This window comes from Podarcis gaigeae (assembly GCF_964106915.1).
Source record: "Podarcis gaigeae genome assembly, chromosome: 1".
NCBI classification, from domain to species: Eukaryota; Metazoa; Chordata; class Lepidosauria; order Squamata; family Lacertidae; genus Podarcis; species Podarcis gaigeae.
The window spans coordinates 58,312,476-58,327,139 of record NC_139678.1 but is presented as its reverse complement, the minus strand read 5'-3'; the positions used below and the strand labels follow the sequence as shown (position 1 = coordinate 58,327,139).

Below are 14,664 nucleotides of genomic sequence, written 5' to 3'. Positions count from 1 at the left end.
TAGACAAAACGATTTGGCACTGCTATAACAGCACTTTTTAAAGTCTCTTAAATATGCAAATACTTAATTTTCTATGGACTTCTAAATGTTAAATGAATCATACTTAGGTCCAATGAGTCAAGTTTCAAATCTTCATTAGAAACTTTGCTATAAGCCTGGCAATTAATATCTCAGGGCTAATTCTCATGGCCACGTTGTTAGTAGCAAACCACTTTCTAAACTCTGGAGTACTATTTTCCTGCATTTGCCTATGAGGAAGTAGTCATGAAATATTTTGACCGCAAACTCAGATGGTGTTACTGTTTGCCACAAATGTTCAAAGAGTATGTTTGAGTGATGGCCATCAAACTGTGATCTCAAAGTCATAGTATGACCACTTCACTATGGATAAAAGGTAGGAAAACTAATCTGAGCTGGATAAATAAAAGCAGCCCGTCACAGACAAGGTTATGAAGAGAATCAGCCCTCAGTTTTAAGTGAGCTATAGAGGCCAACCACACAAAATTTATCTCTACCCTTTGTAGCACAGGGAAATTTGGATCCAATAGGCACAATGCAGAATGCGACAAATTACAAACACAAACCAAAATAGAAGCAATCGATACAAGTGATTTCCTTTTAAGATGCAAGAGGAATGTTCAAATCTAGAGTTAGGCAACAACTGGATTATAGCATTATACAATGGGTATCATCCCTTTGTATTTATGTTGAAACTGAGTCATTTTACTAATCTAAGATCACACATCAATTAATCCTCCACACTTGGAATAAGAGCCAACCTTATACTATAAAAAATAGTCCTATATTCTTTCTTTGCCACACCTTCAGTATCAATGTTCAGAGAATGCAGTCAGATTATATATATGCAGTGGTGTTTTTTTAACATTTAGATTATCAAAGCAAAGTTAGCAAAATATTCATCCTAACCACAGGGCCCTGGATACTCAGCATATATGCATACATAAAAAGTTATGTAACAACTGGAAGAGACTCCACCAATTTCTTTTTTTCATCATGTCCGACAACTGAAGTCTTAAAGGCATCATACTTCCCAACTGATTTTTCTAGAATTAAATACAAAATACCTGCATTGCAAACTGCTTTAGGAAGAAAGAGAAACTAGCCCATTAGTTACCAACTCAATACAGTCACCTCAATAATTTTCTACAGACAATTCCACCCATGCAGAGTGTTGAAATTAGAGATTGTAATTAGATATGTAGAGCATATTCATCTCTTAAGAGTGTGGTTTAGAATGGTATATGGGAAAAGGAAAATGGATTTTAATGTAGCACATCTAGTTAAATGCAGAGACGCTTCCTGAACCAGAGCCCCGTGTGTGCTGCAATGCGCACAAGGAGCCCCTGCATGTGTGCGTTTCTCAAATCACAGCAGTGGATGGAAAAGATCTATGTGCATATCTCTATGCATGTGATACCAGAGATGCCTCGACCACTGAAGTGAATGGAGAAGATCCTGTGGCTGGGTGAGATCAGAGCCCTTGTGCCCACAAGGGATAGCTGGATCAGGGCAATGGTGTTTATAGGAATCACAGTTAACTTCTCTACCTGTGAAGAAAATTGTCATAGAAAAGCAGATTCTTAAGTCACTGAGAAGGCTCAAGATCTACTGCCAACATCATGGAACTGGACAATACTATAGATTATTTGTAAATATCAATATCTTTCAGTATTCTATTTTTTTTGCCTGCTTTTTAAAAGATTCAAATGAGATGTGAAAGATTTATACTCAATTTAGCAGAAATCTGAATTCTGTCTTTCAAACTATGACTAAACCTTTCCAATTTGCAGTAAAACATAAACCTTACAGGTCTCATCTTTGACATTTGGGTATGCTGGTATATCCACCACCAAGAGGGAAGATTTTGTGTTATGCCTCTCTAGTCCTGTAAATGATGCCACAAACCTTTTGTGATCAAAAGTGAAAGATTTTGAAGATGGGAAGTATTTGTTACTCAATGTCTGCAAGTAATGTAATATTCCACATAAAAACTCATAACTTTTGTAACTGAAAAGACACACATAGCCATATTTCTAGCCAGACAATGAGAACTACAGGGAAATAATGAATAGGCTTTGACAGATACAAGAAAAAAGCATGGGTATATTCACTTTGAAAATGATAAAAACCATGCATACCTCCATTATTTTGCAAGACAGTATTGGAAGTCTGATCCAAGCACTAGATCTGACTACAATATCAGTTTGCAGATATTCACTAACAAAATCTGATATTGCCACCACACATTAGGTTAGTGGGAAACTCTATCTTTTGTTGATCTTATTATTGTCAGCTCATTTTTCCTTGCCCTACAGCTTTTTCCACTCAAATGGCAGGTATTGCAACCCTTTCTAATCACAGATAGCTGAAACAAGTTGGAATGGGGAGGGGGCTTTGTATATTACTGCAAAGAATGAATTTTGTGCTGATTTTTTTTTAATCGCATACTGAAGTTGGGATGCAGTATAACCCAATGAATTAAATGTATTAAATTTAGGGAGGGAATCTGGACTTTCCAACAATGGTTATGTTTGAACTGTAGTATATTTGTCAAATTCTGAATACCCCCCTCCCTAATTCCATCACACTTTTAGAGTGACATAATGCAAATAAACACATCTTCATTATATTGTAGATCTAGGCTGATCTCAGGATGTTTGTGGAACTCCATGTATTTCCCTTTTCAAACATATTAATAAAAGGCTAATTTTCAAAGAGCTCTGCAGCTTGTTTTTGTTTAGGACTTTGAAAGCTACGTTGGAACCTTAACAACTTGCGTTTCATACTTGCTTGTGACACTTCCTCTTGGTTGTTGTTTTTTAATGTAATTTTGTAAGAATGTGTATTCTTGCATCATGATTCTTACATGCTTCAATTTGAAATGTATTTATTTATAAAGGCATCTATATATACCATATTTTTCTGTGTATAAGACTAGGGTTTTTTCCTTAAAAATAATGTCAAAAATGAGGGGGTGTCTTATACATGGGGCCATCTCCCCCCATTTTCTTAAATCTGAGTCCCCCAGAATAGTCTTATACATGGAGGCGTCTTATAGACGGAAAAATACGGTATATTATGTTTAACAAACAAACAAGAAATAAAACAGGCACAGATGGGGCACAAGTGGTATGCAGGTGTGAAAGGTCATCCCTGACAGACCGGGTGCATTTAGAGTTTATGGTCAAGACAGCACACCCATGACAGCTCATCTCTCAGGACAGATACCTGAACCGTACGTTGTGCCTGCATGAGGGGTTAGCCCACACTAGCTGCATTTCACCATTAGCCCAGTCACTTAGCAAAAAGCAGCCACAAGCAAATATTTCACTAAGAAGCATATTATGGCTGGTTTGTACTGCAGCAAAATGCTTCTTGCTCTCAGGTTTTCTTCCGTCTGAAACAAGAGTAGGTGGAAGAGATGGCCCACATGGTCCACAGCCTGTTTAGATACAGCCACAAACTTGGATTTAGATATGGGCTTGATAAATATGCTCTCACAAATATGCTCTTTAGGGAATTTAGCTCCAAAGTGAAACTGGAAAGTGAAGCAGGGCCTACACTGTGCCTGTAACAGTGGTGGTGACCACACAACCCAGTTTGGTGGTGAAAACAGGATGATCTTGAGTACCACTCAGAAGCCACTCTGTATTCCTTATATGCATCTAGATGCTTTTGTGTCCCGCTTTTTAACCAACCCTCACAGAGGCAGTCCCAACAGTAATAAAAATGCTCTCCAACCCATGTGCATTAGTTATCTGCCTAGTGTGCTAGGACCACTCTTAGCATCAGTAAATGAGGTGGCCTAAAGGAAGAGGAGAGATTTTCATATCGTCTGCAATGCAAAGCTGTTATTTAGACATGGTGGCACAGAACGCAACAGCGTGTTATGACTCTTAAATTCTGAGAAGGTCTGGCTGCAAGGAAGGCGATTGCTTTGATCTGTAAGTGTCTGTGATAGTATTAGGGATAGTTTCTCCTATGATATTTCTTTATGTGATTCACATATAATAAATGCATTGCTATTTTCCTCTGTTTCTAAATCTCCAAACTTCACCATGGGATAACAATGTTGCTCGCCAAACCTTTTGTTCAACAAGGAAGGAGCTTTTGAAAGTGTAGTTCATGTGCCTAGATAGGTTTGCTGGCACAGTTTTTGTACAAGTCACAAATGCTGCAATATAGTCCTGGCATGTTGCTTATTACACAACCCAGCCAAGATATGTAATTTCCACAAAATAGGCAAGAGATTAATCTGGTCAGACCCACAGAGGATAATATTATTATCAAAAAAAGGCACTTACAGGCTAATCCCAACACCTCAGGCCAGCATGCCAGAAACACCAGGCAAAGACTGATCGAACACAATTTCTGAGGCGAATATTGCCAAGACCCACATACTTACCAAAAACTCCAGAATGCTTGCTCAGAGGGAAAGGGGGAAGGGGGGATAATGGAAAAAGAAAACTCAAAAAACAACTGTGTCCAGAAATGATTTGTATTTGTAAGAAAAGCAATGAATGTCTGGCACAGTGTAAAAAAATGCTCTCATGAAGCTGAAGTGAAAGAACAGAAGCAAATGTTCTTCAAATACCAGTAGCACACATTGTTAACAATGCAAATATAAACTACAAAATGTAAGACTAATCTAGTCAGCCAGAATACAATGTTAGCCAAATGTAAAAATGGTCAAGTTCTGCCACTCATGGCCTTATGGCTAAGAATTAAAAGGACAGGCACATTAAAAAAAACCCTTAAAAATACTATCACTAGTGTGATAAATTATTTTTTCTTCCCTCCCCCCTTTGCTTGGCGCATGGGCATGGGCAACGAGGCCCTTTCTGTTATGGCTCTCTGCATTCGGCCACTGCGACGAGGCAGTGTGGCTTGCAGTGTTTCTTGAGAGTCATTAATCCCTTCATCCCTTGGTAAGTATCCAGTGGGCATTGCCACTGCATCCTCACCAGTCCACGTTGAGGCACTCGTTAACTCAACATGAGGGGTGGCTCTTTGGGAGATACGTGTTTCAAGGACCTGTGTCCTTGGTTGTTTGAGGAAAGCTAAAATCTCAGACAGGTAGTTATGGATGGCTCTTGTGGATGTAGCCACAATGCCTAGCTGCAGCTCCATCCGGCCCATGGACTGTGACATGAGACCCATGGATTGTGCATGCTCTCTCTTGATATTTTCCAGCAGCTGTACAATCCTACTATTGGTTTCCATTAATAACCTCTCTCCCTCTGTCAGCTGAGTTTGCCCTCTCCAACCCCGATCCCTAGGGACAGGCTGAACACCATGGTGCTCTTCGTTCATTTCATCATTTCCCTCCACAGGAGAGTCACTCTCATATTGGGGAGTCCTACTGAGAGACTGATCCCCAGGAGATTGTATGTCCATTGTACACTGCGGAGTCCGCTCTGGTGTTGGAAATCCCTCAAAATCTTCCCCCAGGTTGCTGTGTGTTTCAGATGATGACAATGGCCATGGCCAACTCTCTGTAGTTCTGGCTGGTGAATCTTCATCAGAAGCTGGCACTGAAGATTCTTGCTCTTCTGCAGGTGTGGATGGTGAACTTCCTCTCTGGTGCCTGGGCTGTCCAGAAGATCCAGGAACCTCCCCATCTTGCTGCCCAGTGACATCTGGCAATCAAATAGAGGAGCAACAACCACTGTATCTGAGGCCAGGCAGATGGAGGAATCTACATACATCGGACAACACACAGAAAGAAGTCAGTTGGGAAACCAGAGTGTTTGTGTTTGGGCAAATAGTTGGGCAGACTAAAATTTAGAGACTGAAAAGTGCAAGTGGCACTTCATAAAATGCACATGGTGCTGCACCCATAACACATACAACTGTACTGGATCCCAAAGAACATCTTTCAATATACCTTATTGTGATTGTGACAGTAAATGTTTGTGAACCTAGCAAAAAGCTCACCTATGCATTGTAGTGATGTCACAGTCAGAAATCTCTGTGATGAACTTTGAGTCAACTTTCCAAGCGACCTGAGCTTCCTGTGGTGTCAGATGTGCTCCACCACTGGCTTGTGTGGCAACTTTTGAAGCACTGCTTGCTATCTTCTCTTTTGTCCGGCGATTCATCTCACCCCTAAACTCCTTCCAGAATTATTGCCACAAAATCTGTGTGGCAGTCAATCAAATTTATCCTGTGAACAATGTCTCTTAGGTCTTCTGTATGCATTCATTTCCTTATTGTTAATATTAAACTGAAAGTAATTATGCACAATGGCATTGTTCACCAGGATGTCTTTTGTTTGTCTGAAGATAAATATTTCCCTTGCACTTGCCTTGCTGACCCCTTGCCTGAGTACTTTTATAAAGAGTTATATAACACGTGTACAATGCAATTTACAAAGAAAGGTCAAGCATTAAAAAAGGGCATTTGTCCATGTATGTTATTTAAATTCACATCTACTCTTAAGAAAATGTAACCCCAAACACTTTAAAATGATTATATATTGCATGCACTTCCTAACTAAGCAGTTACTTTATGCATTTATATATATTATGCAGGCTAATGAAGAATGAGAAAATGTCCTAAGTTGGGGGGGGAAATAAAGTAAGCCTTCTGCCTCTGGGACAATTTACCCATTCATATTTATCTGAGATGTCCTCTCAAATTATCATAATAATCACTCATTCAAAGTACATTTCCCAATTTTAAGCAAGATTTGTGTGTGAACAGCATGATTCTCACTAAGTCTACCTAGTAAACAAGAGTAACTACTACTAATCATTCCTGGTGAACTGGTTGCTCTGTGTGGTTGGTGCTAAGTAATTTGCACCTGCTTTGCAGAATCTCCAAATGAATTTGTATTTGGTTAGGTGTCACTCCTGCTCATTGACACACACCACATGCTGCTCTTATGAACTTAATTTGGAGTTGTGTATTTGCACCAGAGGGACACGGGTGTATATATGTGTCTGATTTGTAACAGTGTTCCTTATTATTTCTTATCCTTTGAGATCATCCATCTTATTTTAGTGGGAGAGGGGTGTTGTGGGTGGTTCCTAGAGAAAACCATGGTCTCTCTCACCAAATCCTGAACCCCTCCAACCATATATTCATTTAAAGGGCCTTGTACATTTCATGATTCAATATAACTGAATATTTAATCTCAACATTAATTACGTTGTGAGCGCTAATAATTTCTCCATCTATTAATTAACGTATTCACATTCAAAGTATTCACACCTGTTTGTGTTTGTTTAGACTGTCCAGTTGCATGTTTATGGAAAGTGAGAATGAAACTGTTTGTATATAATATGCATGAGTTCCTTATGAAAATGGATGTGGAGACAGAGCGGCAAGCAAGCCTTGGATCTTCCACTGCATGGATACTTTGAAAAGGGACTTCACGAGACAATTTAAATGTAATACCTGCTGCTTTTGCACTTTAATTCCCACCTTTGCTCCACCAGCCCAGCGACAGCTGTAACCAGTGATTCCTATATCCCTCAGATAGATAGTGTAGGACCACAAAATCCACTTTTCAAAATTCTCTGCTAGGGTACACATATAAAACAGGGATATTTTTAACCACATGAGCAAATGTCTGTTTCAAAATTCTAACTGAACCTCTAGAGCAGGGATGGCCAGCTGAGGCCCACGAGCAAGATGTGGCCCAGGAAATAATATTATCTGCCTTACTCCCTGCTACATTTTAATCAGTAATAACATTTTATATAAAAAGGAAATTATTTTTTTAAAAGGTTGTGTGAGAAGCCTTTCACGTTGTTAGCTGTGCAAATCTATGATTCTATCTCCAGGTTTTGAATGCAACAGCCCAAATCATGATCCAGCACACATGCACCATAACTATGAAACCGCTTTTCCTAGGTCATGCTGAATACAACTTCTGACTAGTTGCGAGAAGGTCCAATTGGACAGCAAAATATACTCCCCTTCCAGGAACGGAATCTAGAGAACTGAGTGGCCGCTTATAATGGAGAAGTTGGCCATCCCATTCTAAAGAAGGGATATTATTATTATTGGATATCATTGATCATATGAAGCCAGGCATTTTTCATATTTTAAAACTCTTTGTCTGAACCTTTACAATAGAACATAGGCGCCGACTCCATGGGGCCTGAGGGGGCCCGAGCCCCCTCAAAAATTCGTTTGGGGGGGCTCTGCCCCCCCAATAATTTAAGAAACTTATTAGTTATATTATGCTTTGTAAAATCACAAAATTATGTTGGTATTTTTTATTTTCCTTGTTTGACGATAGTTACCTTTTAAAATACATTCAGTAATGAGTTAAAACAAAGCCACTCCCGATCTAGAGAGGGGGTGGGGTTGTGGGCTCTCGACCCATCAACAATCTCACGGGGCTGGCGTCAGCCCTGCGAGAAGCGGGGATTCCCCCTAGCTCATTAATATTCACCGCCCACGGCGGCAGCCAATCGGCTGCCGCAAAGGGCGGGCCCTCACAGGTTCACTTAAGGTCGGGGCAGCCTGGGGCTCACCCCTTTCGTTCCCCCAGCAGCAGCGGTTTGGAGGTCTTGGGCCCCCCCAATATTTTTTATAAGTCGGTATGGGCCCCCGCCCCCCCAAATATTTTTTATAAGTCGGCGCCCCTGCAATAGAACCAAATGGAAAATAGTAGACCTGATAAAATAATCTGAAAAATATAACCTATCCCACCCCCAGCTGATGTGTGAACATTGATATACAAATAAAATAATATTTTGGCAGAGTTTGTTATTTATGTTGATGGTTCATTTGCCATTTATTGGTGAATCCAGTTTCCTAACTTGAAAAAAAAATCCTTATTGCTCAGAAACATTTTATTCACTGCAACATCTTCCTAAGCAAATAACTTCAGCCTCCCAATCAGAGAGATTGGCATGTGTGGCCAATCACACAAATAACAAACTGAGTAAACAGTTTATAAACAATCAATGGATTTAAATTCTGACACTGTTGTCGAATACTTATGAATCATGAATACATTCAAAGAGGTTAAGATGGGTTGTTAGACTAGCCATTAACAATGAAGGGGCTGAATCAAGAGGCAACATTAACAACAAAGAGTTCAAGCATCTCTAATAACTAGGATTTACAGCCTTTATTTAATATTATTATGGGGCACAGAGAACCTTAAGCTGATTTTCATTCAGTGCAGAGCAACTGTGGCAACCTGGGATAATGGTTGACATCACTGTATTATATGCATCAGGCTCTGCTTGAAAGGTCATTTTCTTGCTGTCTGCAAGTTGGCCTGATAAAATTCAGGACTTGGAAGTTGTTAAGATGATGGCACCAGTGCTATGTTGGTGGTGTGGAAGAAGTGCATTTGGTAATATGGAGACAATGGAAATTTGGTGTGCCTAGAAACTGTGCTGCTCAGCAGCAGGACTGAATGATCAAACGGCTTACGCTTCTGCACCATGTGACTAGAAATATTAAAATCAAGTTAACTTCTCTCTTGAATTAGGTGCCTTGATCTTGCATTGTTGCCTAGTTCTTCACCAGGAGCATACAACAACTGCACTGCAAGGATCAACATGTAAACAAAATCAATATTATGTATTTATCTTCTAAATACTTTTCATCTACAGATTTGGTTTCATTACGGGGGCACAAATCACTAGCTTTGGTTACATTCAATGAGATGTAGAAATAATAATAATGAAAAGAAAACGAAGCAATTATTTATGCCCAGTGCAGATGCAACACTGTTGATCTTTTACTCATGGTTAAGAGACTGGGAATAAGCTGCACATAAGATCACGCAGGAGTTATTTACTGAGCTAACCGTAATGCTAACACTAACCATGATCAACGCTCAACAGCTTTACCAGGGTTTGCCAGCTTATTGAAGCCTTGCTTCAAATCCTGATTAATGCTTAGTGAAGTCAAGCTTTTAACCATGCTTAGTACCACTGAGAATTATTTATTTATTATTCTCAAAAATATTTGTCTTTCTATAGGAAACCAGCACGTAAGCTGACACTACATAAAAACATGTTAATACAATTGCAGACAAAATGTGAGACTCTGAAATGAATTTAAAATAGGAACAAATAAACCAAAGCAGATGTAATGATAAATATAATTAAAGTTCAAAGGAGAAAGAGAGGAGAAAGAATGCCTGAGACAAAAGGAGACAGAGGAAAGAGAGGGTTAGATTCAGACCTGCTGTTCAACAAATCAAAGGCCTCCTTCTATTCACAAAAGCAAGTCAATTCCTGCAGAGGCCCCTGTAGGTGAGAGGATAACTTTTGATAGTTTCCCTCTCCCCCTCCATACCCATATCCATGCTGTTCCGGAGGATCCCCCCCAATCCTCTGGAGCAGATTTTGGAGAGCACAGAAGGCTCCAGGAAATATTGAAAATCATGTTCCAGCTTCCACTTGTGGGAACATCCAGTTTGCATGGCTGCCCTCTCCCCACCAGGGAAGGAGGGGTGAATGAAAATCTACATCAGGAACAGGACGGGGGAGGAATAAATATCTGCATTGGGATCTGCTGTCCATGTGGATCCTGCCGCCTGAGTCAGATGCCTCACCTTGCCTCATGGGTGGGCCGACCCTGCCAGTTTGTGCAATTCTGCTCTGCGCAAACCTGTATCCAACCCAAGGTATCTGTGCATGACCAACTCCCACTCTCTTAACCATGGTTAAGAAATCAGCACCGTCATGTCTGCACTCTGCTTCAGACCCCAACACCCTTACATACTACATCTACCTAACCGAACAATGTATTTTTAAACCGCTGCTAACTCAATCGTTTTCTTTCTAGACATACAGTGAGTTATAGGGTATGTGGATGCGTGGCTTCCTATACTATGATTTAATCAGTATTACCTGGTTGCATTTTGTTCTGGCATGCCTACCAGAGTTCTCAACTACTGTATAAAGATGTATTTGAAAACAGACGGAGAAAGGGAAAGCAAGAGGACTGTGCCAAGAGCCTGGTAATTTTTGGACCGGATGCTCTTTTAGTTTTTCGTTCCGTAGTGTTGTTGTTTTTGAATTAAAAACAAAAATCCCCAATGTGTTTGGGTTCTTTTCAGCATATTCCCTATAACATTATTTTATTTGTCAACTGGCTGAATTTTTAAAGTGTTGTGTGCAAAGAGGCAGTGTTAGACTTCTCACAGTACCTCTCCTCAATGTGATCAGATGCCTCCTTTGTTTCTGTGATTTAGTACATCTGTGTCATACACCTGGGTGTATTGTTCTGACACCTCCATGTGCATGATACACCTCATAATTTTGTGTTCACTATTTGTAGTTTGCCTACTCCCTGCCCTGAAGAATAAGCTGCCTTGGACAGGATGTTTGTCAAATGTTGCCAGAAGTCAGGACTACACCAGCTCCATAGATGCTTGGGTAGGATCATGGTGCTGGCGTACTGCTGGCTACTTGAACATGGTTATCATGCTTCTAGTTTCTCAGTGAATGTAGGATACCATTTACAAGTTATTCGTGATATAAAAGCTACAGAAGAAACACCAAGGACAACTTAGTTCTAGGAAGTATATGGAAAGAGCACAGGCTACAGTACTTATAATAATCAGAGGTTTCAGCTACAAGAAACATATTTAAATTGATTCACTGAAAATAGTTATCTCTTTATGGCCATGTTGAGTCTTACCTGCCACTTGTATTGGCAGCTGATCCCTCCCCTGGGAAGTGCTGCTCTCAAAGAGTCCTTCCTTTTGAGATCCCACCAGATTTTTCATCTCCACTACTGGATTGCTTTCTTTTCCTTATATATTCTTTCCTTTCCCCCCATATGAACAGCTGGATTGCAGGAGTAGGTATGATCTTCTTTGTTGCCAGATAACTGGAAAGTTCTTTGGGTACAATTAAATACAGCTAGCAATGCAGCAGCCATAGTAGCACGCTTGAGAAAGTTCTTGGAGCCGTGAATTGTTCCTCTGCACTTAGGCCCATGTTTGCAGCATGCCCCTTCTTCTTACTGTTCAAGCTGCTTTAGATAGGATGAAAGTTTCTGAATACCTAAGACAGATACAGATAGAAACTGTGCCATGCACAATAGGTTACATCAAACTGGGTGCAACATCCATTGCACCTTCATTCTGTGGCTTCAACCACATTATTAACTTCAGAAATGAACCATAACCACTATTTTTCATGTGTGTTGTTCTTCCTCCCAGTATACCCACCCAATGTACTAATGAAAGGACGATACATCACATGCTATGAGATCTATATAAAAGTAGAACTTGTGAAGCGTTCTAGCACATGTTCAGTTTCCCCACCAAAAGACACACAACTGACAACCTGAATCTTTAGGGGTTGCCGATCCCATGGCCTGGGAGCCATTCACAAAATGAAAAAGCTTTGTATAAATTCTACCATACAGCAGTGCAAAAATGCATATTCTGAAAGGTGTGTGAATCTGCATTCAAGTTCTAGACCACATGTCTCATGTCAGTGTAAGATTGCAAAATCCCAAGCGAAGTACAATTCAAGTGTGCTTTCTCCTTATTCAGAGCAATTAAAAAGAAAACTATTTCATGTTATCTAATATGTGTTTGAAAGAAGCTAAAACTTACAAAAGGTACCTGCCTAAATATTAGAGCATAAATGTACATTAAAAAGTCATTTGTAAATTCCGTGCATATTTAGCTATTGATGGCTTTTGAAAGCACTCTTTTTGGCAGACATTGCAGATGCAAAGCAATAAACATGAGCGTGTACACTGCAGAAGAAGTACCGTTAAGTTGTCTCTCAACAGCTTTAGGAGGGAAAGGGAGAAAGGCATGGCAGGGGGGAAAGAAGAGGGCATATGGCGTGTGATAAAGGAATAATGTGGCATGTTTCAACTAAAGTTAAGAATTTCAAGTCCAACTGATTTCAACTAGGAAACATATGCATGCTTCCTTAGAAGCAAATCCCACTAAGTTTACTTGAGCTGTGCACAGGACCACAATTTTAAACATGTACTCAATTCACCCACTAAAATCAATAGGACTTAAAACTACTTTGCTGTGGCTGCTGGTATCCATGACATTCCTTGGACATTTTAAATTTATGATAATTTAATATTGCTGATTTTGTGGGTGTTGCTAATTCTCATTAAGGCAAAGGAAACTTAAGAAATCTCTCACTCAACTGAAACATTTTCATGTTAATAATTTCAATAATAATAAATAATAATAATAATAATAAAATTTTTTATTTATATCCCGCCCTCCCTAGCTGAAGCCGGGCTCAGGGCGGCTAACAACAATAAAATAATACAACATTCTAAAATCATTTAATTATAAAATTAATTCAAATCAAATTGATGGCAACCATTGGGCTAGAGTTCTGTGAAGATTGCCAAAGGAGGGAGTCAGGCTGTGCCCTGGCCAAAGGCTTGGTGGAACAGCTCTGTCTTGCAGGCCCTGCGGAAAAATGTCAAGTCCCTCAGGGCCCTAGTCTCTTGTGGCAGAGTGTTCCACCAGATCGGAGCCACAGCCAAAAAAGCCCTGGCTCTGGTTGAGGCCAGCCTAACCTCTCTGTGGCCTGGGACCTCCAAGACGTTTTTGTTTGAAGATCATAAGTTCCTCTGTGGGACATACCAGGAGAAGCGGTCCCGTAGGTACGAGGGATCATCAGAATATGGCTTCAAGATTAGCCAAAAAACCCCAACAACAGTAATGGTACTTTGGAGTGATTATGGCCAGGAGCCAAATACATCTGTGCTGATGTGATTGAAGTGCTTCTGTAAATACGTGAGATACTGCTGAGTTTTGCTTTCAGCTGCGGTCCTTTGCACTATGCTAGATACTCCACTGGACAATCATCTAATCTTCCTAAGAGGCTTCTCAGGGAGACACCAAAGGCTGCTGTGAAATGTGGAAACCGGAAATCTTGGTGTACACAGGGAAACAAGGCAGAAATTTTGAATTTCAGCCCAATATAGTCACCCAATGTACTTAAGAGCAAGATATAAAAGTGACAGCTTCAAATGGAAACTCACTTCACTTGAAAGCGCTCCCCACCTTGTTGTGGGGGCTGTCCAACATAGATCTATTCCATGTCTATATATACTTTAATTTAAAGTCTACATTGACAGGTAAATTGAGATAGTTTCTCAATGCATTGTGTACGTGTATTAGACATGACATCTCTTAAACAGCTGACTAGCATTAAGATGTAATTTTAAAATTAAGAAGAAGGATTTTATAGCCTGATCTATAACTCAGTAAACCTTGAATATTTGCATATCAACCAGTATGGTTTCATTGACTAATTCAAAGATTGAAAAAGCACAAATTCAAGTGTTTAAACTTAGATTGGTTCCAGAAAAGGATAGTCATGAATGGGAAAAGCAAGGGGGGGAATGTTAGTGCTGTTTGAAATGTATGTAAGATTAACTTATTTGATTATAAAAAGAACAATTTTCCTCTTTTATTATTACATAAATTTTATTTGTTAACAAAGTTTAATAAAGCAAACTTAAAATAGTTACGGGTCAGACAGTTAATTACATTTGCTCACAAGAAATAACCACTGATACCATATTCAGTTTGTGGCTAATTTATTTAACATTTGCAAGCTTTTTACAGATGCCAAAAATGAATGCAATTGAATTATTCTTATTTTATATGACATTTTAAGACACAAAACACAGATTCTCTCCATATGTGAAATGTAT

General features: G+C 39.6%; 2 protein-coding genes across 9 annotated transcripts in view; both read right to left on the bottom strand.

Moving 5' to 3' along the window:
* Positions 1-14,664, bottom strand: part of SHANK2 (SH3 and multiple ankyrin repeat domains 2) — a 338,288-nt gene that overhangs the window by 28,454 nt on the left and 295,170 nt on the right. The window lies entirely within an intron of this gene.
* Positions 2,799-12,956, bottom strand: LOC310850703 (uncharacterized protein). Its single transcript, XM_083752479.1, has 2 exons — positions 11,647-12,956; positions 2,799-5,660 (listed from the first exon to the last, which is right to left on the bottom strand). The coding sequence occupies exons 1-2, from the start codon at positions 11,732-11,734 to the stop codon at positions 4,804-4,806; spliced, it is 945 nt and encodes a 314-aa protein (XP_083608605.1). The 5' UTR covers positions 11,735-12,956; the 3' UTR covers positions 2,799-4,803.